Raw genomic sequence first — 22,359 nt, forward strand, 5'->3', positions numbered from 1 at the left:
AATGCAGGCTGACAACGCCCGTTGTTTCATGACTCCCACGATAGACGGCGGCTTCATCCACGCTCCGGTCCCTTGAGTCGAGTCGAAAGCAGTGACGCTGTGTCTAGTTCTGAAACATCGATTGGCTCATGTTGTAATTAAACTTTAATGAACTTGTAGTATGTCTCTTTGGTTTCGAGAGTCGTTCAACTTAGATGTAATCGATGCTATTAATGTCTTGCTTTTCTCTTCCGATCGTTCTGTTGCATACTTATATATTGCTTATGTATTGTCTGTGAATTGGTACTAACGTTTCGTTTGGCTACTGCATAGCGATGCCGTGGTATGTCGTGTACAAGGGTAAGGTTCCCGGAGTCTACGACGACTGGGAGGAGTGTCGGAGACAGGTTCACCGATTCAGCGGTAACAGTTACAAAGGGTACGCCACTAGGGCTGAGGCCGAATCTAGATACACCCGCTATCTAGCGGGAGAGGGGAGGGAGCGTTGGAGGAACCGGATGAAGATGAGTTTCATCGTGATGATGCTCATCGTGATGACCGCAGCTCTCTTCTATGTGATGGTAGTTTAGATGATCGATATCGACTTGTAATGTGAAGACAAACTCGCGGTCTCAAGACTTGTAATATAATGTTCTATCTTTGTTTGGTCTTTTCAATTCGGAGACTAATATGATGAATTGTATTCGGAGACTAAAATGATGAATTGTATTCAGAGACTAATCTTTTATTGTATTCGATGAATCTGTTGTTTTTGTGTGCTGTCTATATTTTGTCCAATTATACATTTTGTAACCTGTGCAGAAAACAGAAAATAAAAAAATAAAAAAACCTAATATTCATACTAATGGCGCATCACATCATAGTGCGCCATTAGTATGCCAAAGGATACTAATGGCGCATCATTAAACAGTGCGCCATTAGTATGCCGAAGTTACTAATGGCGCATCCTGTTGTTGTGCGCCATTAGTATGCCAAAGCACCTGGGTATACATGGCCCCCTGGGAGGCATACTAATGGCGCACTGTTGTATATACTAATGGCGCATCTGAGGTGCACCATTAGTATACCAGATACTAATGGCGCACCAGTGGTGCGCCATTAGTAAAATATACTAATGGCGTGGCACTAATGGCGCACCACTAATGCGCCATTAATGGCCAAATTAGGTGCGCCATTAGTAGGCCTTTTCCTAGTAGTGTACATCTGAACACATCAGGACTTTCAGCAGTTGGTTGGAAACACGTCTCAGAGGTGACAACACTGTTTGTGATGAGTTGTACTTGTTGTCCAGGGGACCATCTTTGACTGTATTGACTTACAAAGGATACGAGATAAATGGGAATACATTTTACACGATCGCCCAAGACCAAAAGAGCACCAACCAAAACAGCGGTGTCCGCTTTGATGCAGCAACCGAGAGCGGAAAGGACACATATTATGGTTACATAGTGGACATATGGGAACTTGACTACGGACCTGATTTTAAGGTCCCTTTGTTTAAGTGCAAATGGGTCAATCTGTTAGGCGGCGGGGTACAGGTAGACCCACAGTACGGAATGACAACAGTGGATCTAAAAAATCTTGGGTACACTGACGAACCATTCGTCCTAGCCAATGATGTGGCACAGGTTATCTATGTGAAGGACATGTCTACCAAACCGAGAAAAAGAAAAGATAAGGAAGCGAATACATCATACGATGAGCCAAAGCGCCACATAGTTCTTTCAGGAAAAAGGGACGTCCTGGGAGTGGACGGCAAGACAGACATGTCTGAAGATTATGAAAAGTTTCATGAAATTCCTCCCTTCAATGTCAAGGCTGACCCAAGCATCCTGAAAAACAATGAAGATTATCCATGGTTACGGCGCAATAAGCAAATGACACAAGCGAAGAAAAAGTGAAGACTTTCTCCCGCAACTATTATGATGATACCATGCCAAATTTGTAACAGACGAACATGCTACCATTGTCCATTTTGTACATGCACATGCTATGTGGGTGAAATTATGATACCATCCCAACTTTTAACTTTTTCAGAGTTCATTTGAAATGCTTTAATGTCTTATGGTTCGAAACTTTGATACTTCGAAAGTGATTGTCCATTTTGTACACGAAGTGCATCAAGTTTTTGTCGTAACCCTCTCTACTTTTTGGAACATGTTATGTGGGTGAAATGATGATACCATGCCAACTTTCAACCTTTTCAGAGTTCATTTTGAAATGCTTTCCAATTTCAGAGTCATTTAGCTCAAAGAATGAATTAATAGCAAACAGAATAAACTACAAAACTTTTATGAAAATAAAAACAATCAATTAAATTATTATGTTATGATCAACTAAAATAAAACTATAATATTCTTCAATAGCAAAAAGAATATAATTTTTGTGACCTAAAGTCAAACTATAAGTATTTAATTGTAAGTATAAATAAAAAATAAATAGCAAAGAAGAAAAAAAATTCTATTTTTATAGTAAAGTTATTCATAAACTAGTGATTCACACAAATTTTATAAAATTCAAATTTAAACTATTCAAAATTTTAAAACTAATGGCACTAACAGAAAGTTTATAATTTTCGTGACCTAAAATCAAAAAGAAATCACTAAAAAACTATAAGTATTTAGTTGTAAGTATAAATAAAAAATAAATAGAAAGAAATCTATTTTTATAGTAAAGTTATTCATAAACTAGTGATTCACACAAATTTTATAAAATTCAAATTTAAACTATTCAAAATTTTAAAACTAATGGCACTAACAGAAAGTTTATAATTTTTGTGACCTAAAATCAAAAAGAAATCACTAAAAAACTATAAGTATTTAGTTGTAAGTATAAATATAAAATAAATAGAAAAAATTCTATTTTTATAGTAAAGTTATTCATAAACTAGTGATTCACACAAATTTTTAAAAATTCAAATTTAAACTATTCAAAATTTTAAAACTAATGGCACTAACAAAAAGTTTATAATTTTTGTGACCTAAAATCAAAAAGAAATCACTAAAAAACTACAAGTATTTAGTTGTAAGTATAAATAAAAAATAAATAGAAAAAATTCTATTTTTATAGTAAAGTTAATCATAAACTAGTGATTCACACAAATTTTTAAAAATTTAAATTTAAACTATTCAAAATTTTAAAACTAATGGCACTAACAGAAAGTTTATAATTTTTGTGACCTAAAAGCAAAAAGAAATCACTAAAAACCTATAAGTATTTAGTTGTAAGTATAAATAAAAAATAAATAGAAAATATTCTATTTTTATAGTAAAGTTATTCATAAACAAGTGATTCACACAAATTTTTAAAAATTCAAATTTAAACTATTCAAAATTTAAAACTAATGGCACTAACAGAAAGTTTATAATTTTTGTGACCTAAAAGCAAAAAGAAATCACTAAAAAACTATAAGTATTTAGTTGTAAGTATAAATAAAAAATAAATAGAAAAAAAATTCTATTTTTATAGTAAAGTTATTCATAAACTGGTGATTCACACAAATTTTTAAAAATTCAAATTTAAACTATTCAAAATTTAAAACTAATGGCACTAACAGAAAGTTTATAATTTTTGTGACCTAAAAGCAAAAAGAAATCACTAAAAAACTGTAAGTATTTAGTTTTAAGTAGAAATAAAAAAATAAAAAACCAAAAAAATGTAGAAATAAAAAAGAAAAAACCAAAAAAAATGCGTCCTAGTGGGCCTCCACGGCCTGAATACGACTAGAAACCCTACATGGGCCAGGATTCAGGCCCGCAGAAGGCCCAATAGGCCCACGGGTAGTAGCAAGTTTAGGCCCGAAAGCCTGCATTAGAGAGGAGCTCGAATGGGGAGGCACACCAGCGCTTATAAACCAGTGCCGGCGCCCTTCAGCTAGCGATGTGGGACTAAACTTTTGGGCGCGGGGCAGCACAAGGCCATTGGTCCCGGTTGGTGGCACCAACCGGGACTAAAGGTGGCATTGGTCACGGTTCGTGGCACCAACCGTGACTAATGCCCCCCTTTAGTCCCGGTTGGTGCCACCAACCGGGACCAAAGGCCGCCGCTTCCCGCCCTTTGGGCTGCTGAAAAGAGGCCTTTGGTCTCGGTTGGTGGCACCAACCGGGACTAAAGGGGAGCATTGGTCACGGTTTTTGCCACGAACCGTGACCAATGCTCCGTCTATATAAGCCACACTTGTGAAAATTTTGGTTCAGTTTCTTCGATCCCGCCCCGACGACGCCACCAGGCTACCCCTCTGCTCGCCTCGTCGTTGCCGCCGTTGCCCCTGCCCCACCCCCGAGCGCGCCCTGCCTCGCCGTCGTCGCCGGCCGCCCGTCCACCGCCCCCGAGCACCCCTTGCGCCGCCGAGCCCATCCGCCGCCCCCGAGCACCCCCTGCGCCCCCGAGCCCGTCCGCCGCCGCCGAGCGCGCCGCGCCGTCGCTCTCGCCCTCGCCCCGCCGTCGCCCTCGCCCTCGCCGACCCCGAGCCCGTCCTCGTCACCGTCGCCCCCGACGCCGGCCGCCCGCATCTCCTCCCCGATCCCTCCGGGAGAGGTAGCTACCGCCCCATCCTCCTCCCTTCCTTCCTTCCCTGCTCCTTAATTTGCAAAATATTGATATGATGTAGATGTATGTATGTATGTATGAGTTGGGGAGAAAGTTTATAATTTTTGTTCATATATACTATAGATGTATGTATGATGAATTTTGATTTTTTTTGTTCATATATAATGTAGATGTATATGTATGTATGGAATGATATCGATGGATGTATGTATATAGAACATTCGTAGAAAATATGACGAATCCGATATGACCAATGTCCCCCTCCGGTTCACTCGGGAACACTAACTATCTCGGAGAAAAAAATGTTATCGGGGAAAAAAATGTTATCGGGGTCGAGGGTCGTCGAACATGAGAGGAAGAAGAGGATAAAAAAGAAGAGGAAGAAGAAAAAAAAGAGGAGAAGAAAGAATAGAGGAGCTTCTCCTCTATTCTTTCTTCTCCTCTTTTTTTTCTTCTCCTTCATCTTTTTTTTATCGGGAGGGGTCGACGGTCGCCTAGGGGTCGAGGGTCGAAAGGGGGTCGACGGTCGCCTAGGGGTCGAGGGTCGAGAGGGGGTCTAGGGTCGCCGAGAGGGGAGAGGAAGACGAGGAGAAATAAATAAGAAGAAGAAAAAAGAAGAAAAAGAAGAGGAGAAGAAGAAAGGAATAGAGGAGAAGAAGAGAAAAATAGAATATATATATATTCTATTTTCTCTTTTCTCCTCTATTCCTTTCTTCTTCTCCTCTTTTTTTTCTTTTTTTTTCTTCGACACGTGGGGGGGGTCGAGAACGCCGGACATTCATGAGAGAGGCGAGGAAGAAGGGGAAGAAGAGGGAGAAGAAGAGGAAGTCTTCTCCTCTATTCTTTCTTCTCCTCTTTTTTTTATTCTTCTTCCTCTTTATTTTATCGGGAACGAGGGTCGTCGAGGGTCGCCGAGCGGCAGAGGAGAAACCCTAAATAGAAAGTATCGTCGGTGTGAGATACATGTACCGTCGGTGTCGGACACTACATCCACATCCCACAAGTGGCGCGGGCTTCGACGCCCACGTCACTTGTGGGACGTGGATGTAGTGTCCGACACCGACGGCCACATGTATCTCACACCCACGATACTTGCTATTTAGGGTTTCCTCTACCGAAAAGAAGAGGAGAAATAAATAAGAAGAAGAAAAAAGAAGAAAAAGAAGAGGAGAAGAAGAAAGGAATAGTGGAGAAGAATATATTCTATTTTCTCTTCTTCTCCACTATTCCTTTCTTCTTCTCCTCTTTTTTTTCTTCGATCTTCTCCTCTAGCTATTCCTTTCTTCTTCTCCTCTATTTTCTTCTTCTTCTTCTTCTTCTTCTTCTTCTTCTTCTTCTTCTTCTTAATTTTTATCGGGAACGAGGGTGTCGAGGATCGCCGAGGGGTCGAGGGTCGGGAACTAGGGTAGAGGGTCGAGGGTCGTTAAGGGGTCAAGGGTCAAGGGTTTTAGGGTCGAGGGTTCGAGGGTTCTATAGGGTCGAGGGTTGAGGGTTCCAGCAGGGTCGTCTAGGGGTCGAGGGTTCCAGGGTCGTCGAGGGTTCGAGGGGTCGAGGATCGCCGAGGGGTCGAGAGAGGTTTCCTAGTGTCAAAGTATTGAAGAAATCCATGCCTTCATCATTAGCCGGAAGTAACCAGGGCATGTTGGTACGAAGTTCTGCAAAGTTGTTCTGGAATGGAGTCCCGGATAGAATAATCCACCTTTTGGTACGAATTCAGCAAAGGCCTTCCAAATAGCGATATTCGGAAGGCTCTTGCTGAACTTTGTACCAAAAAGCGAATTATCCTATCTGGGACTCCGTTCCAGAACAACTTTGAAGAGCTTCGTACCATCATGCACATGTTACTTTCGCCTAATGATGAAGACATGGTTTTGTTGAATCCTTTGACACTAGGCAACCTCCCGACCCCTCGGCGATCCTCTCGAACATGAGAGGAAGAAGAGGGTCATCTAGGGGTCGAGGGTTTCAGGGTCGTCGAGGGTTCGAGGGGTCGAGGATCTCCGAGGGGTCGAGAGAGGTTTCCTAGTGTCAAAGTATTGAAGAAATCCATGCCTTCATCATTAGCCGGAAGTAACCAGGGCATGTTGGTACGAAGTTCTGCAAAGTTGTTCTAGAATGGAGTCCCAGATAGAATAATCCGCCTTTTGGTATGAATTCAGCAAAGGCCTTCCAAATAGAGATATTCGGAAGGCTCTTTCTGAACTTTGTACCAAAAAGCGAATTATCCTATCTGGGACTCCATTCCAGAACAACTTTGAAGAGCTTCGTACCATCATGCACATGTTACTTTTTCCTAATGATGAAGACATGGTTTTGTTGAATCCTTTGACACTACGCAACCTCCCGACCCCTCGGCGATGCTCTCGAACATGAGAGGAAGAAGAGGGTCATCTAGGGGTCGAGGGTTTCAGGGTCGTCGAGGGTTCGAGGGGTCGAGGATCGCCGAGGGGTCGAGAGAGGTTTCCTAGTGTCAAAGTATTGAAGAAATCCATGCCTTCATCATTAGCCGGAAGTAACCAGGGCATGTTGGTACGAAGTTCTGCAAAGTTGTTCTGGAATGGAGTCCCGGATAGAATAATCCGCCTTTTGGTATGAATTCAGCAAAGGCCTTCCAAATAGCGATATTCGGAAGGCTCTTTCTGAACTTTGTACCAAAAAGCGAATTATCCTATCTGGGACTCCGTTCCAGAACAACTTTGAAGAGCTTCATACCATCATGCACATGTTACTTTCACCTAATGATGAAGACATGGTTTTGTTGAATCCTTTGACACTAGGCAACCTCCCGACCCCTCGGCGATCCTCTCGAACATGAGAGGAAGAAGAGGGTCATCTAGGGGTCGAGGGTTTCAGGGTCGTCGAGGGTTCGAGGGGTCGAGGATCTCCGAGGGGTCGAGAGAGGTTTCCTAGTGTCAAAGTATTGAAGAAAACCATGCCTTCATCATTAGCCGGAAGTAACCAGGGCATGTTGGTACGAAGTTCTGCAAAGTTGTTCTGGAATGGAGTCCCAGATAGAATAATCCGCCTTTTGGTACGAATTCAGCAAAGGCCTTCCAAATAGAGATATTCGGAAGGCTCTTTCTGAACTTTGTACCAAAAAGCGAATTATCCTATCTGGGACTCCATTCCAGAACAACTTTGAAGAGCTTCGTACCATCATGCACATGTTACTTTCGCCTAATGATGAAGACATGGTTTTGTTGAATCCTTTGACTCTAGGCAACCTCCCGACCCCTCGGCGATCCTCTCGAACATGAGAGGAAGAAGAGGGTCGTCTAGGGGTCGAGGGTTTCAGGGTCGTCGAGGGTTTGAGGGGTCGAGGATCGCCGAGGGGTCAAGAGAGGTTTCCTAGTGTCAAAGTATTGAAGAAATCCATGCCTTCATCATTAGCCGGAAGTAACCAGGGCATGTTGGTACGAAGTTCTGCAAAGTTGTTCTGGAATGGAGTCCCGGATAGAATAATCCGCCTTTTGGTATGAATTCAGCAAAGGCCTTCCAAATAGCGATATTCGGAAGGCTCTTTCTGAACTTTGTACCAAAAAGCGAATTATCCTATCTGGGACTCCGTTCCAGAACAACTTCGAAGAGCTTCGTACCATCATGCACATGTTACTTTCGCCTAATGATGAAGACATGGTTTTGTTGAATCCTTTGACACTAGGCAACCTCCCGACCCCTCGGCGATCCTCTCGAACATGAGAGGAAGAAGAGGATAAAAAAAGAAGAGGAAGAAGAAAAAAAGAGGAGAATAAAGAATAGAGGAGTTCTTCTCCTCTATTCTTTCTTCTCCTCTTTTTTTTCTTCTTCTTCCTCTTTTTTTTATCAGGAACGAGGGTCGTCGAGGGACATAGATGTAGTGTCGTTGTTGTCGATATATACCCCCTCCCGATAGCTTACTATGATTAGGTAGCTAGTTCTACGTTTGGCACTAACATATCCATCTGTCATGTTTGAATAATAATTGCCATGTTGTAAATATTTGTAGAAACTATGGACACCGCCCTAGACGAAGCAACAAAAGAAGTGTTGTTGAGGGAAATAATCGCAGAAGGAAGTGATGCCATCTCGTTGTTTCTCAACGAAACCGATGGTCTGGAAGGAGAGGGTGAACAAGCTGGCTACGGTGACCTAATGCCGGTGCAAGAAGAAGAACATGAGGACGGCTCCGGTGACCCAATGCCAGTGCAAGAAGGAGACCGTGATGACGGCTCCGGTGACCGAACCGAGTCCGGCCAGGTATATATATTAGTTAAGCCTATGCTGACTAGCTGATTGATGCATTCATTGTTTTGGTATGTACACATATTAATTAAGTCTTTGTTCTTTTTTCTAGCCCTCCGGATCGAGCACAACTTCGGTAAAGAGACGAGGCCCGAAGAAAAAGTTGAGCTCGGATGAAAAGTTTGAGATCATAGCAATCGCGCCAGACGGCCAACCTATTGAACCCCTCCGGACAAAGAGCGCATTTGTTGCTCAGTGCAGGGTTCTGGTTAGGGACAAGATCCCGATAAGCATCCAGCAATGGTTTAAGCCGGCTACAGAAGACCCTGAGGTGTCTTATGTCAATGATATGCAGAAAAATGATCTTTGGACTGAGCTGAAGTCAAATTTCACCCTACCGCCTGAGGATAGTCCAGAGAACCCAGTTAAAGAGAAATTAATCAAGTCTTTTGCTCTGAAGAGGATGGCAGAACTATTCAGGAGGTGGAAGAAAGAGCTGAATAAGTTTGTCGAAAATAATGAGACACCAGAATTCAAGGGCAGATATGAGAAGATCAGAGATCACTGGCCCGCATTTGTGGCCCACAAGACATCAGAAAAGAGTCAGAAGATGTCGGCGACAAACAAGCAAAATGCTGCGAAGAAGAAGCTTCACCATCGCACGGGGTCAGGTGGCTACCTCGTAGCCCGGCCTAAGTGGTCCAAGACTGAGAATGATCTGGTTCATAAAGGGATCGAACCAGAGACAATTAACTGGCCAAGACCGTTGCCGGACTTGGTTCTTCGGGGCTGGCGGAACCTTGGACCCTGTAACAGGGAAGTGCATTTGGATGAATGATCAAATGGACATACCAGTCAGTAAGCTTAAGCAGTATATCGAAGCAGCGCAGGAAGGGACGTTCTTTCCAGACAGAGAGAACGACGAGCTCATAATGGCCCTCGGGAATCCTGAGCACCCTGGACGGACACGAGACACGCCAGGCTCCATTCCATGGAAGGTTGGGTTTCCGGACGCAGGCGGTTACAAATCCCATGAGAGGAGGAAAAACGTGCAGCAGACCCAAATGCAGGCGCTGCAAGCAAGGGTAGACGCGATAGAGGAACGAGAAGCAAATCGCAGCAAACGTACTGCCGAAGCCTCCCCCGAAGCTACCCCGCCATCTCAGCGCAGAAGCAGCGTGGCTTCCACCGAGCTGCTTCAGCCAGAGCATGCCTTGACGGCTCCTGCCAGCTATCCCGTGGATGCTATCACGGAGTCTCAAAATTGCCACCTTATGACGCAATGGATGAATTTGAAGGTCAAGGCGGCTGTTGGCTCTGTTTATCCTACTGAACCCGGCGCAACTTTTCACTGTCGGCTGATTCTAGAAGGATATGCTAGGGTGATGGTGGATGAGATAACGGAGGGATTTGAGGACCTCCAGCTTGACCACCCTACCGGTGAAGGGGAGACTCGGCTGGGGTCTGCTCTGACGACTCCATGCCTATGGCGGAAGGAGCTCATCAACCTTCCGAACTGGACGCCTCCGCCTCCTCCTCCTCCTCCGGCGAGTCAGGGCACTCCGCCTCCTCCACCGCCTCCTCCTCCGGCGAGTGACGATCAGGGCCCTCGGCCGGCTCCTTCTCCGGTGCGTGGCGGCACTCCGCCTCCTTCTCCGCCTGCGCCGACGCGCCCGAGCAGCCAGCCTCCTCCATCTCCGCCTTGTCAGCAAGGGCGGAAGAGACCTGCCGCCGCTCCAGTTGCTCCGGCGCGTCGTAGTCCTTCTCCTCCGCCTCTTAAGCAAGTAAAGAAGACAACCGCTCCGTCTGCTCGGTCGGTGTCTAGCAGTACAACCAGAGGCGGGAGGACATACAGATTCGGTCCTTCTCTGAAGACTCCAGAGAAGTTACCATACGAGAGGACCCAGGAGGAGAACGCCGAGATCGCGCGAGAAGAAGTGAGGAAATTCTTTGAAGGGGTGAAAGCAAAGAAACATCCACCTCTGGAGGAGAAGGTAGATCGGGTGAAAGTGAAGCGCACTCTGGCTACCCTGACAAAACCACCGAAGTCTGATCCGCCGAAAGGAAACTATGACCGCATTATTTGAAAGGAATTTGCCGAAGCGAAGCGGTCGGGAAGTACTGTCAGTGATCAAAGGCTGAAAGAACGATGAGCTGGGAAACAAATTGCCCAGCTCGGCGAACAAGCGAAGCAATCGTGCCCCCCGCTCAAGGTGCCTAGCCACAACGTCGCTAATGATCCGAGGATGGTGCCCGGTTATAGCAATCTTGTAGATTACCTGCCCGACGAAGTACATTATGAACCCATGGACATGCAGATACAAAGATACGAGTACGGGAAGCCTCTCGTCAAAGATGAAAGATCTCTATCAACGATGATGCGAAGATTGCATGATTGGTACTTGAAAATCTGCAGAGACTCTGGGGGGAGGAGTACTTTGTATGTGAAAGTTAAAAAGGAGCATGACCTCGTTGGAATTGATCTGTTGCCTGTTCCATTTGAGGAGTTCTATCAGTTTTTCAATCAATTGGCCCTCGATAAAACAACGGTCGCCTGCTACTGTCTGTAAGTAGTACTACTTCTGTCATTAAGTTTCTCTATATAGCTTAGCTCTTTCATTGCATGTATTTATAATCATCCTCACTATATTATGCAGATTGAAGATCGTCGAATTGAAGAAAAGACAAGTCGGTGATATTGAGTTCATTAACACATATCTCATATATGCAACTCAGGTTAAATTTCATGCCGCAGAGACCGAGGCCAACATGCTACAATCGTTGATAATAAATCAAAACAAAGATATAATACTCTTTCCTTACAACTTCAAGTGAGTGTTACTGTCTTGTGCATATTCGGTTTCCCTTATATATTAGTCAAGGTTATAGTAATGTAATTGATGAGTTATGCATGCGTGTGCAGTTTCCACTATATTCTCCTACATATTAAGCTTGAGCAGGGACTAGTAACCGTTTTAGACTCAAGACGAAAAGATCCCAAGGACTATGCAGACATGACTCAAATACTCGAGAAGTAAGTTAAATCGATCATTATCCTCCATATCAGCAACTTTGTTCATTTCCTGATATATCAAGTAATTGTTTTCTTTGTCCGGCAGGGTTTGGAGAAAATTCACCAGAAAAGCTCCGGGACTGCCGAAGGAGCTGCAATTTAGACACCCGAAAGTAAGTACTAGCTATAGTAGCATTTTAAGCGCATCTACTAATCATTCAAGCGCTAGTTTCATCAATACCATTTGGCATTCTTGCTTATCAGTTTGATTAACCTCTATTTCTTGTAAAGTGGTTGTGGAAGGAACAAGGGAATGATTTCTGTGGATACTATGTTTGCGAGTCCATCTGCCACACGACCTGTGAGCGGGGCTACACTGACGAACAATATGAAGTACGTAAATAACAACATTCACAATTTTATTTTATTACCATCATTTGTGTTGAGTTTCATTCATTCATATATATATGTATTGACCCCCTTCTTTAAATTAGATGTTTCGGAAGCGGGATGAACTCCTAGCACCAGCTCGCATGCAAGCAATTCAAGAGGAATTGGCGGCATTCTTTCTTGACCACGTGATCCCTGAAGACGGAGAATTCTATGTTGACCCTGAGTCCGTATGATTATATTTGTAAGAGATAATTATTGTATATATGTAGCCGGTAGTGTCAGATAGATATACGAGAACTTGTTGTTCGACCAATCTCTCGGAGAAAGAGAGGTGGTCGATATCACTTCTCTCTGTATGCATATATGTTCATCACGATCTTCTGTTTCCTTCGTTTGCTTACTAGCTAGCCAGCGTGTCTAGTCCTCTCTATACGTATGTATAGTACGTAGCGTCGACCAAGCACGGACATAAGAGAGGACACTTCTCTCTATTAATTATAGCTAGCTAACACAATATATGAAACACCTAAATTAACCCCCCAAAACCCCCAACCCCCCCCCCCTTTCAAAAAAAAACAAAAACCCCAGCCACAGAAATGCTGACGCATGGATGCCTATTGGTCCCGGTTGGTGCCACCAACCGGGACCAAAGGGTCTCCTGACTGGGCTCTGCGCACTGCCCACGTGGAGGCCCATCAGTCCCGGTTCTGGATTGAACCGGGACTAAAGGGTCGGGGCATTAGTACCGACACTTTAGTCCCAGTTCAGGAACCGGGACTATAGGCCCTTTTTCTACCAGTGATAAGGGCCACGTGCACGGCGTATGCCATTCGAGCCCCTTCCCCCTTTAAGGTGGTCTTGGTGTCCATGTACAGAGAATACACAGATAATTATGGACAACCCATCGCCCACGTTTACTCCTCGGAGACTAGCACATGGAGTGGTCTCATCTCTACAGAGGCTTCACATAATAAGTGTTCTCATATTGGTCCTAGCACCCTTGTTGGTAATGTTCTTTACTGGCCTTTACATAATTGGGCAGACAACATACTTGAGTTTGATTTGGACACACAGAACCTTACAGTTATCAAGGGGCCTCGCGGTATGAATGATTCTGGCAACTTCCATATCATCTAGGCAGAGTACGGTACCGTTGGTCTCGCCGTGTTGTCTTATCATACCCTTCAATTGTGGCAGAGGAAGGTCAATCATCGGGGCGTTGCCAAATGGTTGCCACGCAAGACTGTTGCATTGGGTAACCTTCTTAACATCCCTCGTTGAACTAGGAGAAAGACCGAATGGCTTGGATTGGAGGGTATGATGAGGATAATGATGTAATCCTTTTAGGTATGAGCGGTGGTATCTATATAGTTCAACCCAAGTCAATGCAATCCAGGAAACTAAATGTGACCCGTTCTCCAAATTATTGTTACCCATTCACGAGTTTCTTCCCACCAGGTTACTTGCAGATTAATGATTTTGTAATGCTGAACTGATCATCAATTTTTTTAGATATTATATTTATCTGTATTGGGTTAGTTTCAAGTTAATGCTTTTGTGTTCTCAAGATGAAGAAAGGGATGCTACAGTTTTTTGTTGTCACTGAATTTGTCACACATCAGTTAATGCATATGCCTTTGGTCTATCTATGTTTCTAATGTAGCAAGATGCTTATGAATACCCTAGTGTTAATGCAAGTTGGTTTTTGTTATCTGTTGCTTATGTACGTGCTTGCGATTGGCAGCTCATAGCTCTCCGGCCATGACAATTTCAGTTTGAGTTTGTGTTTCTCAGCTTTGGTTTGAAAAACATGCCATCTCTGTTGATATAATGAGATGATCTTCCACCCGTGCTCTGTTTTTTTTTCATTTGCCTTGAGATGAATAGCAGTAATTAATGGGATAACTGCTGGACTGCAAATGTTGTATTCCAGGAAGTTGCTACACAATTTATTAGTTTTAAAGCAGCAAATGCTGGATTGGCAAAATCCCACATATTTATTGTTGCAGAGAGAGAAAATGCCCTAGTTGGCTATGCTGACTCACTTAATCGCCCAATAAGAGCTGACCAAGTCTGACCATATGCCCGATCCAAATGTTTTCCCACTCTGGGCCAACTACTCTTGAATTCATGTATGTAGTCTCACATTCAGGTCACTAATCCAACCTTTACAAGTTGCCTGCAAGGCGCACTATGTGGCCATCCTGAAAGCCAGAGAACCAACAAAACACCAAACAAAGCTTAAATCTGCAACCACATCCTCTGCAACATATCTCAATACCAGCAAGAAGGCAGAGCTCTAGACATCCAGACACGATCATTATGGGAAATAAAAAGAAAAAAATCAAATAAAAAATACATACAGAAGCAAAAGCTTGCATAAATAGGAGCAAGAAAAAAGCTTGCTACTGCTACTAGTTGGTGACTAAGCACGGTCTAAATCTTGGCAGTACCTCTATACCGGATTTATTTTCTACTCTAGTTTTCTTTAGCAAGAATATTGTGCCTTCTTAATTACAAGAGGCAAAGTTTTCCTGTATTTTCTCAGAACAGAAATGTTAGATAAGATGTGAAAGAGATTTCTCCTAAAAAGGCACAATCATTCTATAAGTGTACCTAAAGAATTTAAAACTCGTCTATCCCTCTAGGGAAACTCTATCATATCCCACTGGGGCAATGCATTGGAGCGACGCTAGACACTAGGTAGTACTAAAACAACATGTTGGTTCTAGATCGTTTTTCAACAAGTACATTCTATATGTTTGCTGAATTATCCACTGAATCTCATTCTCTTCTTGGTATTTGCAGGTTCACGTATCAAAATCATTGCAGGTACTGCTCCAACCCAGTTTTTTTGTACTGCTCCAAGCTTTCAATTATGCACAGATGTTATTGCAGAATATTCTAACTCTAACATCCTCTTATCCCCATCACAAGCACTAAGTAAAGCCTTTCAATCATGATGCTACTTTCTGATTACCGGTTCTCTTTTATCCAGCTACATCATCGGTGGCCACTTTAGTTGTTCTTTTGTCGATGGTGGCCACTACCCTTTACTTTTCACTGAAGACAAGATATAACGAAGAAATACATTTGAAGGTTGAAATGTTTCTTAGGACATATGGCACATCAAAACCCACAAGGTACACTTTCTCTGAAGTTAAGAAAATAGCAAGACGGTTTAAGATAAAAGTAGGGCAAGGAGGATTTGGCAGTGTATACAAAGGAGAGCTACCAAATGGAGTGCCTGTGGCAGTCAAAATGCTAGAGAGCTCTACAAGAGAGGGGGAAGAATTCATCAATGAAGTTGCAACCATTGGACTAATTCACCATGCAAATATTGTCCATCTCCTGGGCTTTTGCTCTGAAGGAACGAGGCGAGCTCTCATTTATGAATTCATGCCTAATGATTCACTGGAGAAATACATTTTCTCTGACAACTCTAATATTTTTGAAGACATCCTAGTGCCCAATAAAATGATAGATGTTGCTTTAGGCATCGCCCGAGGAATGGAGTACCTACATCAGGGGTGCAATCAACGCATCCTCCACTTCGACATCAAGCCTCACAACATCTTGTTGGACTTCAACTTCAATCCCAAAATTTCAGACTTTGGGCTAGCAAAGTTGTGTGCAAGGGACCAGAGTATCATTACCTTAACTGCAGCAAGAGGCACGATGGGCTACATTGCACCGGAGCTATACTCACGGAACTTCGGGGGAGTATCATACAAATCCGATGTATACAGTTTTGGCATGCTGGTGTTAGAAATGGTGAGTGGAAGGAGGAACTCAGACCCAAGTGTTGATGGCCAGAACGATGTCTACCTCCCGGAGTGGATCTATGAGAAAGTGAGCACTGGGCAGGACTTGATAGTTACTTTGGACATGGCACCGGAAGAGAAAGAAAAGTTCAGACAACTTGCCATTGTGGGATTATGGTGCATCCAGTGGAACCCGAAGAATCGACCATCAATGACAAAGGTGGTAAACATGTTAACCGGGAGGTTGCAGAATCTACAGATGCCCCCAAAGCCATTCATCTCATCTGAAAACCATCCTTTGGTGTAAATCATGGAGAGCATGCTGCCACAACTTAGTAAACACTGAGGCGTGTAATATATTTGGATGTTTCCACTACATTAGTACCTGATGTATGAATACGGATCCATCGCCATGTAATACTATTACTAGCTATTTGTAATCAGAATCACATCGAACTTTATTTGGATTGTAAAAAAAACAGTTAAAAATACAATAATCTGTTGGTTACCTTGTTCTGATGTTCTGGCGATTTATCTCCAGTTCAGCATTTCCCTCAGTGCATTCATCCTCATAGAAGTCCTCGAGAAACATGATTAGGCCATCTGATTGTCACTTCAATTATTGTGAGAATGTTGGAGGATCCAGGCCACCTGATGTATGAATAAATCTCAGGAATCCATTCCACCTGATGTATGAATAATAATCAGTCGTCACCGCGTCATAGTACAGAATCACATAGCTTTATTTGCATTTTGACAGATAAAACGCAACAACCTTATCCTGCTGTTCCACGCTTGAATATTTTCTCAGGGCATTCCTGCTCAGTAAGCAGGCCACCTGGATTGGGAGGTGTGCTCAGATTGAGCAGTTGTTAAAAATCATGCCTTATCTTACAAATCTCAGCAATCCATAGCACTAGCATGGAATGTTTTTCGATCTCCCCCCTCAATTAGCACGTGCCACCTGAAGCATGAAAAATAACCAGTCGTCACCGTGTCATAGTTAGTACTAGCAGCTATTTGCAACATATCGGAATCACATGGAACTTTATTTGCATCCTGACAGACAGTTAAAACACCACAACCCGTTGCTTACCTTATTATTCCTCTGTTCCACACTTGGGACTTGGGTATTTTCTAGAACAGTGCATTACTCCTCAGTAAGCTGTGAGCAGGACAACGTGGTACTTGCTATTACGCTGAGAATCTCATAGGTTCATCCTACAGGCAGGTTAATCATGTCAATGACATCTTAATCCTAGTGCATTACAACGTGAATGAATGTACGTATCTGGGATTGAAGCCCGCCCCCTCGCGTCGCCCTCTTGAATAACGAGAACTTGTCAAATTAAATTATCCTATGATGTCGTTGCTGTGATTTCATCCCCTTTCCACCATAAACTGTGGCCATTTCCTGCTTATATTTTAGAAAAACAGAGGGGATTCTGCAGGCGGGCAATTTCTGTTGTGAAAGGAGAAGGAAAGCAAAGGGATTACCATAGCTTCCGTCGGTGTACCTGTGACTGTGAGACGCGAGGGAGGCGAGCGCGAGTGCGACTGGTCCCCCGCAGGCGGGCACGGATTATGGCGACACGAAAGCACGCCGGAGCATTGGTGTTCTGGGATGTGGAGCTAGTACTATGATATAGCTCTTTTTTTAGGGGATACTTGCTCTTTTTTATTTTGCTGATCTCATCATGAGTTTGTACTGTCTTTTTTTTCGCTTGCTAGTTTATACCGTCTTGTTCATACACTATGTTACATAGGTGCTATTATGAGATTTCATATTTGTCTGTATTGAGTTACTGCTGCAGTTGTTAGTTGTCACCGAGTCTGTCGCGTCGCATCAATGGGTCGGTGGTGTTTATAACTTTATATATATGTTATCTGCAAAAACTTATGGTGCCTTAATCGAGTAAAGTATGTAATGTACTAAGATGCTTTTGAATACGTAATCTGGGGATTTTCGGCCTATACTAGTATAATTTTAAGTTGGGTTTCGTCATGTCTTACTTTTTTCTACATGTTGTGTGCTTGGCAGCTCATCTCTTGAGCCTAGACTTTTATGTTTGTCTGTACTATTCAGCCGTTGTTTGAGAAGAATTGGCATGGCTGTGCTAACGGAATGCCAGGAAGTTGCTCTAGATCTGTTTATATGCTAGATCAAATCAGATCTGCACCCATTCGACCAAAACGAACCCTTGCAAGCATGGTTTCGGTGTTGCTCTAGAAGTTATTTCGACGTTTAGACATCTGAAATAATTGCTGTAGAAATTTGATTGAGAGATATGGGACTTTATTTGCCCTGGGAGCAAGGTTGCTGCTGCTGTCCAGTTATTTTGTAGTGGTGCATATGAGCCAGAGGACCGTTGTTCTGGCAGCGGCTGCTGAAGATGCGGGTCTGGACGGCAGCGAGTCTGCAGTCGCACTCGAAATTGGATTCTTAGCTGTAATTCTCTGCTGGGCTTCTAAGTCGTCTCGAGCGTGTTTTATACGCGACTGAATTTTCTTGCCCCCTGAGACTGATTGGTTGTTACTGCTGTCTACTGAATTCCTCGAGAGCTATGACTGAAATTGATCTCAGCTGGATTGATCGCTGACTCTGACTGAAATTCCAAGTTGCTGCAACGCTTATATGACTGAACTTGATGGAGTTTTTTTTTTCCTTTTTGAACTTGCCCTGAGACCGAGGCTGCTACTAATGTCCACTGATTTTGTAATTGAAGGACTCGTCATTTTCGCAGCAATTTACTTGATGGTGATGATACTGGGCCTGGAATTTTCAGACCAAGTCTACATTGCATTCATGATTCTCTACTCAAGATGCCGGACACATACGGCAGCAAGTCTACAGTCGTACTCCTAATCGCAAGAACACATACGGCAGGAGGTCGCACTCTTATCTTGTAATTTTTTGCTGGACTTCCAAGTCATTTGAATGTTTTTATATGGCTGAAATTATCGCAGATTAAACTGAAATGCCGTCGCAATTTATTCCCGGTCTACAAGTCGTTTCGACATTTACATGTCTGAAATTATTGCCGTAGAAATTTAAGAGACGGGACTTTCCTTGCCCTGACAGTGAGGTGATGTGGGATCGAGGTTGCTGCTGCTGTCCAGTTATTTGTAGTGGTTCATATGAGCCAGAGGACTCGTGGTTCTCGCAGGGGCTGTTTACTGCTGAAGATGTGAGACTGGATGGCAGCGAGTCTACAATCGCACCCGTAATTGTAGGAGCACCTACGGCAGGAGATTGCATTCTTGGCTTGTAGTTTTCTGCTGAACGTTTTTTATACGGCTGAAACGACCGCCGATTAAATCAGAATGCATGTGACAACAAGAAATCCCACTTAATTTCGATACCCTGAGACTGAGGTTGCTACTTTATATATGTGACACTGGACTGCAGGTGACTGAAATTCCAGAGAGATAAGGTAATAGCCATCAGTGCAATTCAATTTCTACAACTCAATTTCTTACTCTGAGGCTGAGGTTTTGCTACTCCTGTCCACTGATTTGTAACGGTCCAAAGGCCTCGGCATTTTTACAGCAATTTACTTGATGATATACTAACCTGGACCGGGACGGCAACAAGTCTGCAATCACATTCACGGTTAAAACAACTGCCTTAGAAAAAAGTGTGAACACGGCAGGAGGCTGCATCCACAGCCTGGATAATGAGTTTCACGCGGTCTCGAAGACTGACAAGAGCAAGAAGAGTAAAAGTTTGCTACTGGAAGAAGGAAACATACTTGGTAATCATACAGAAATCTTGACTTGCAAATGACTGGGTCAAGCGGCCTCATACAGGGCTACCATTTACCAACAATGGGATAAATGGTTCATACTTACTACAGAAGTTCTGACTTACAAAACACTGTGGCAGCAGAAAAAAATCGTCACCAGCAGCTGTAGAAAATGGATTTCTCTGCATTTCTTACATCATGTTTCAACCATGTAGTCGTGCTAACAATGTTTCAACATAACCAAATAGCACTTCAGTTTTCACGAGCTATTATTCATATATTCGAATAATATCTGCCTTCGAGAAAGATGATTACATTCAGCCAATTAAGCAGTTGGAGTTCTACCTCCTCTTTAACTGCTAGATTTATTACATATTTCCACATAAAAGCTCACAGGACACGGGACACATAAGAATCCGAGATCTCATCCTCCTCCGAGATCTCGGTCAGCTCGGATAACAAAGGGTAAGAATCCAGAACAGCGGTGTGCTCATTGTCGCAGAAGAATGGCCTGGAAGGCATTTGCAGGCCATCCAAGCCACCTTCCAGCATCTCTATGACTTCGCTCATTGTTGGCCTGTCATGGGACTTCATCTGGATGCACCATAATCCAACAACGCACAGCTTCCTCTCCAACTCATGCATCTCAATATCATCAACACTAGCAGATATCTCACCCACATGGTCTTCTTGAATTAGCCGGTCATACACCCAAGCCGGGTAGTATGCTTGCCTCGAGTTTGCTGCGTTCGGATCCGCGTTCCTTCTTCCTCCAGCCATCTCCAGCAGCAGCATCCCAAAGCTGTAAACATCAGACTTGCTCGATACGACGCCAAAGCTCCGTGATATCATCTCAGGCGCTATGTACCCAATAGTTCCCCGTAGGGCTCTGGACGGCACAAAACTCTTGTCCCTTGGGTACAGTTTGGCAAGACCAAAATCAGCAAGTTTGGGGACAAGATTGCTGTCGAGAAGGATGTTGTGTGGCTTGATGTCAAAGTGCAGAATCTGCATGTCACAACCCTGATGCAGGTAATGAATACCCCTGGCAATGCCTAAAGCAATCTCCATGAGCTTGTCCCAGCAGAAACTCTTCTTGGCTGAGAAGATGTATTTGTCCAAAGAACCTCGAGGCATGTACTCGTAGACGAGCGCTTGTCTCATTTCTTCCGGGCAGAACCCCATGAGACGCACAACATTGACGTGGTGGATCCTGCCAATGGTGGCGACTTCACTGATGAAATCTTCTCCATTGCAATTGGTGTTACCCTCTAGCATCTTGACCGCGACATGGACATTGCCTGGTGATAGCGCACCCTTGAACACGGAGCCGTAGCCTCCCTGACCCAGCTTATCTCTGAAATGGTTTGTGATTGCGGTGATGTCAGTGTAGGCATACCTTGTTGGACCCAGCATTTGCTGCATTCGAAGGAACTTCTCTACTGCATCGATTGTTATCCTTGTTTTCCAGTACTTGTGAGCGAGGAAGATCAATACAGCTACGGGTGCCAACACGAATCTGCATAGTACTGCATAAACAGGTTCATTCATTTTAATAACAATATGAATGAAGCTCAGTACGTTAGCTTGGATCATCAAGAAGAACATAAAAGTTCTGACATACCAGCAATGTACTTCACGAGCCAGATTACAAGAGCTATTATAAATGTGCCTAAGGACCAAGCAATGTTGTCATGCAATGGAACAACAGAAACCACACATCTCCATAAGTAGACGTCAATGAAAGAAAATAACAAAGCCCAGTCCTCAATAGTATTTGTTTCATCAAGTTCGCTGCAAGACCATGGCACATCACCATGGTACAAAAAGGAAATTTAAGAAAGACGTAAGTGTATAGGAATCAAACAGAAAAAGGTACTATAGCAAACTCACCGTACCAACTTCATTAGGCACTCGGTGATGCCCCCAGTGGGAAATCGAACAGCGAATCCGTTCCTCATGAATTCAATGGTCTCTGCATAACTTGCATCTGTGAGTTTTGGAGAATCCCGATTACCCAATGGAGTCATTGCCAGATATCCACAAGAAGGCTCGAGGCTCCCGACAGCACCAGAGTACATGCCAGTTAACACATAGACAAACGAATAGCTGGTGCTCATGCAAGTGACAGGCATGTACCTACCATTGTTCCTTACTTCATGAGAACATCTAATAAAGCTTGCGAAACTGTATGTACGAGGTGCTAATTCAACTTCAGGGTGTGAGACATCTGGACCATATTTGTGTTCATTCAAAGGCCGATTCCAGCTAGGAAGAGGGCACTGGTCGGGTAAATCAAAGATAGCATCAACAACCCAGAAGTAAGAAAAAGTATAGTTGATGTGAGACACATGGTATGTTGCATTGTTGATGTGAATTGTAGCCTTGGTATCACTGCAAACTAGCTCGTAAGACTGAAAACCGCACCAGGATGGATCACCTGCCTGACGAAATGGCGACGATACGTCCCTAAGAGGGCCACATGAAAAAGGAGGACAGTCATGCCAATGAAGTCGCCCTTGAACATAATTTGGAACCAGAACTGCAAGCACAAATAAGGCAGTTGAGGCTTTCAAGGCAGTGATATGGTGGAACAGAATAGCTCTCGCCATGGCAGACCGGTTCAAAGAACCGCACATGCATGTAGATGATACAATAACTGGTTAAGAAGATC

At 43.6% G+C, this 22,359-nt stretch overlaps 1 protein-coding gene, 1 long non-coding RNA gene and 2 pseudogenes across 9 annotated transcripts; 2 read left to right on the forward strand and 2 right to left on the reverse strand.

Moving 5' to 3' along the window:
• Positions 1–1,464: 1,464 nt before the first annotated feature.
• LOC147977675 (uncharacterized) lies at positions 1,465–17,639 on the reverse strand. 6 transcript variants are annotated; one of them, XR_015617918.1, is made up of 4 exons: positions 17,457–17,639; positions 17,036–17,353; positions 16,449–16,903; positions 1,465–1,832 (listed from the first exon to the last, which is right to left on the reverse strand). It is a non-coding gene; the product is annotated as an uncharacterized LOC147977675 (long non-coding RNA). The 6 variants fall into 6 exon arrangements; XR_015617919.1 differs by having other exon boundaries at positions 17,036–17,340; positions 17,457–17,638; XR_015617916.1 differs by having other exon boundaries at positions 17,036–17,340; positions 17,437–17,638.
• Positions 13,022–13,876, forward strand: LOC147977676 (uncharacterized; annotated as a pseudogene).
• Positions 14,139–16,454, forward strand: LOC147977677 (rust resistance kinase Lr10 pseudogene; annotated as a pseudogene).
• A 2,084-nt stretch (positions 17,640–19,723) lies between the features above and the next one.
• Positions 19,724–22,324, reverse strand: LOC147977678 (rust resistance kinase Lr10-like). 3 transcript variants are annotated; one of them, XM_087545876.1, is made up of 4 exons: positions 22,126–22,257; positions 21,579–21,967; positions 21,310–21,479; positions 19,726–21,214 (listed from the first exon to the last, which is right to left on the reverse strand). In XM_087545876.1, the coding sequence occupies exons 1-4, from the start codon at positions 22,210–22,212 to the stop codon at positions 20,076–20,078; spliced, it is 1,785 nt and encodes a 594-aa protein (XP_087402002.1). In that variant the 5' UTR covers positions 22,213–22,257; the 3' UTR covers positions 19,726–20,075. The 3 variants fall into 3 exon arrangements, with proteins under 3 accessions (XP_087401999.1, XP_087402002.1, XP_087402001.1); XM_087545875.1 differs by having other exon boundaries at positions 19,730–21,214; positions 22,130–22,324; XM_087545873.1 differs by having other exon boundaries at positions 19,724–21,214; positions 21,579–22,324.
• Positions 22,325–22,359: the final 35 nt, after the last annotated feature.

The sequence above is a fragment of the Triticum urartu genome, chromosome 3A (genome assembly GCF_056163025.1).
Source record: "Triticum urartu cultivar PI428250 chromosome 3A, HENAU_Tu73, whole genome shotgun sequence".
NCBI classification, from domain to species: domain Eukaryota; kingdom Viridiplantae; phylum Streptophyta; class Magnoliopsida; order Poales; family Poaceae; genus Triticum; species Triticum urartu.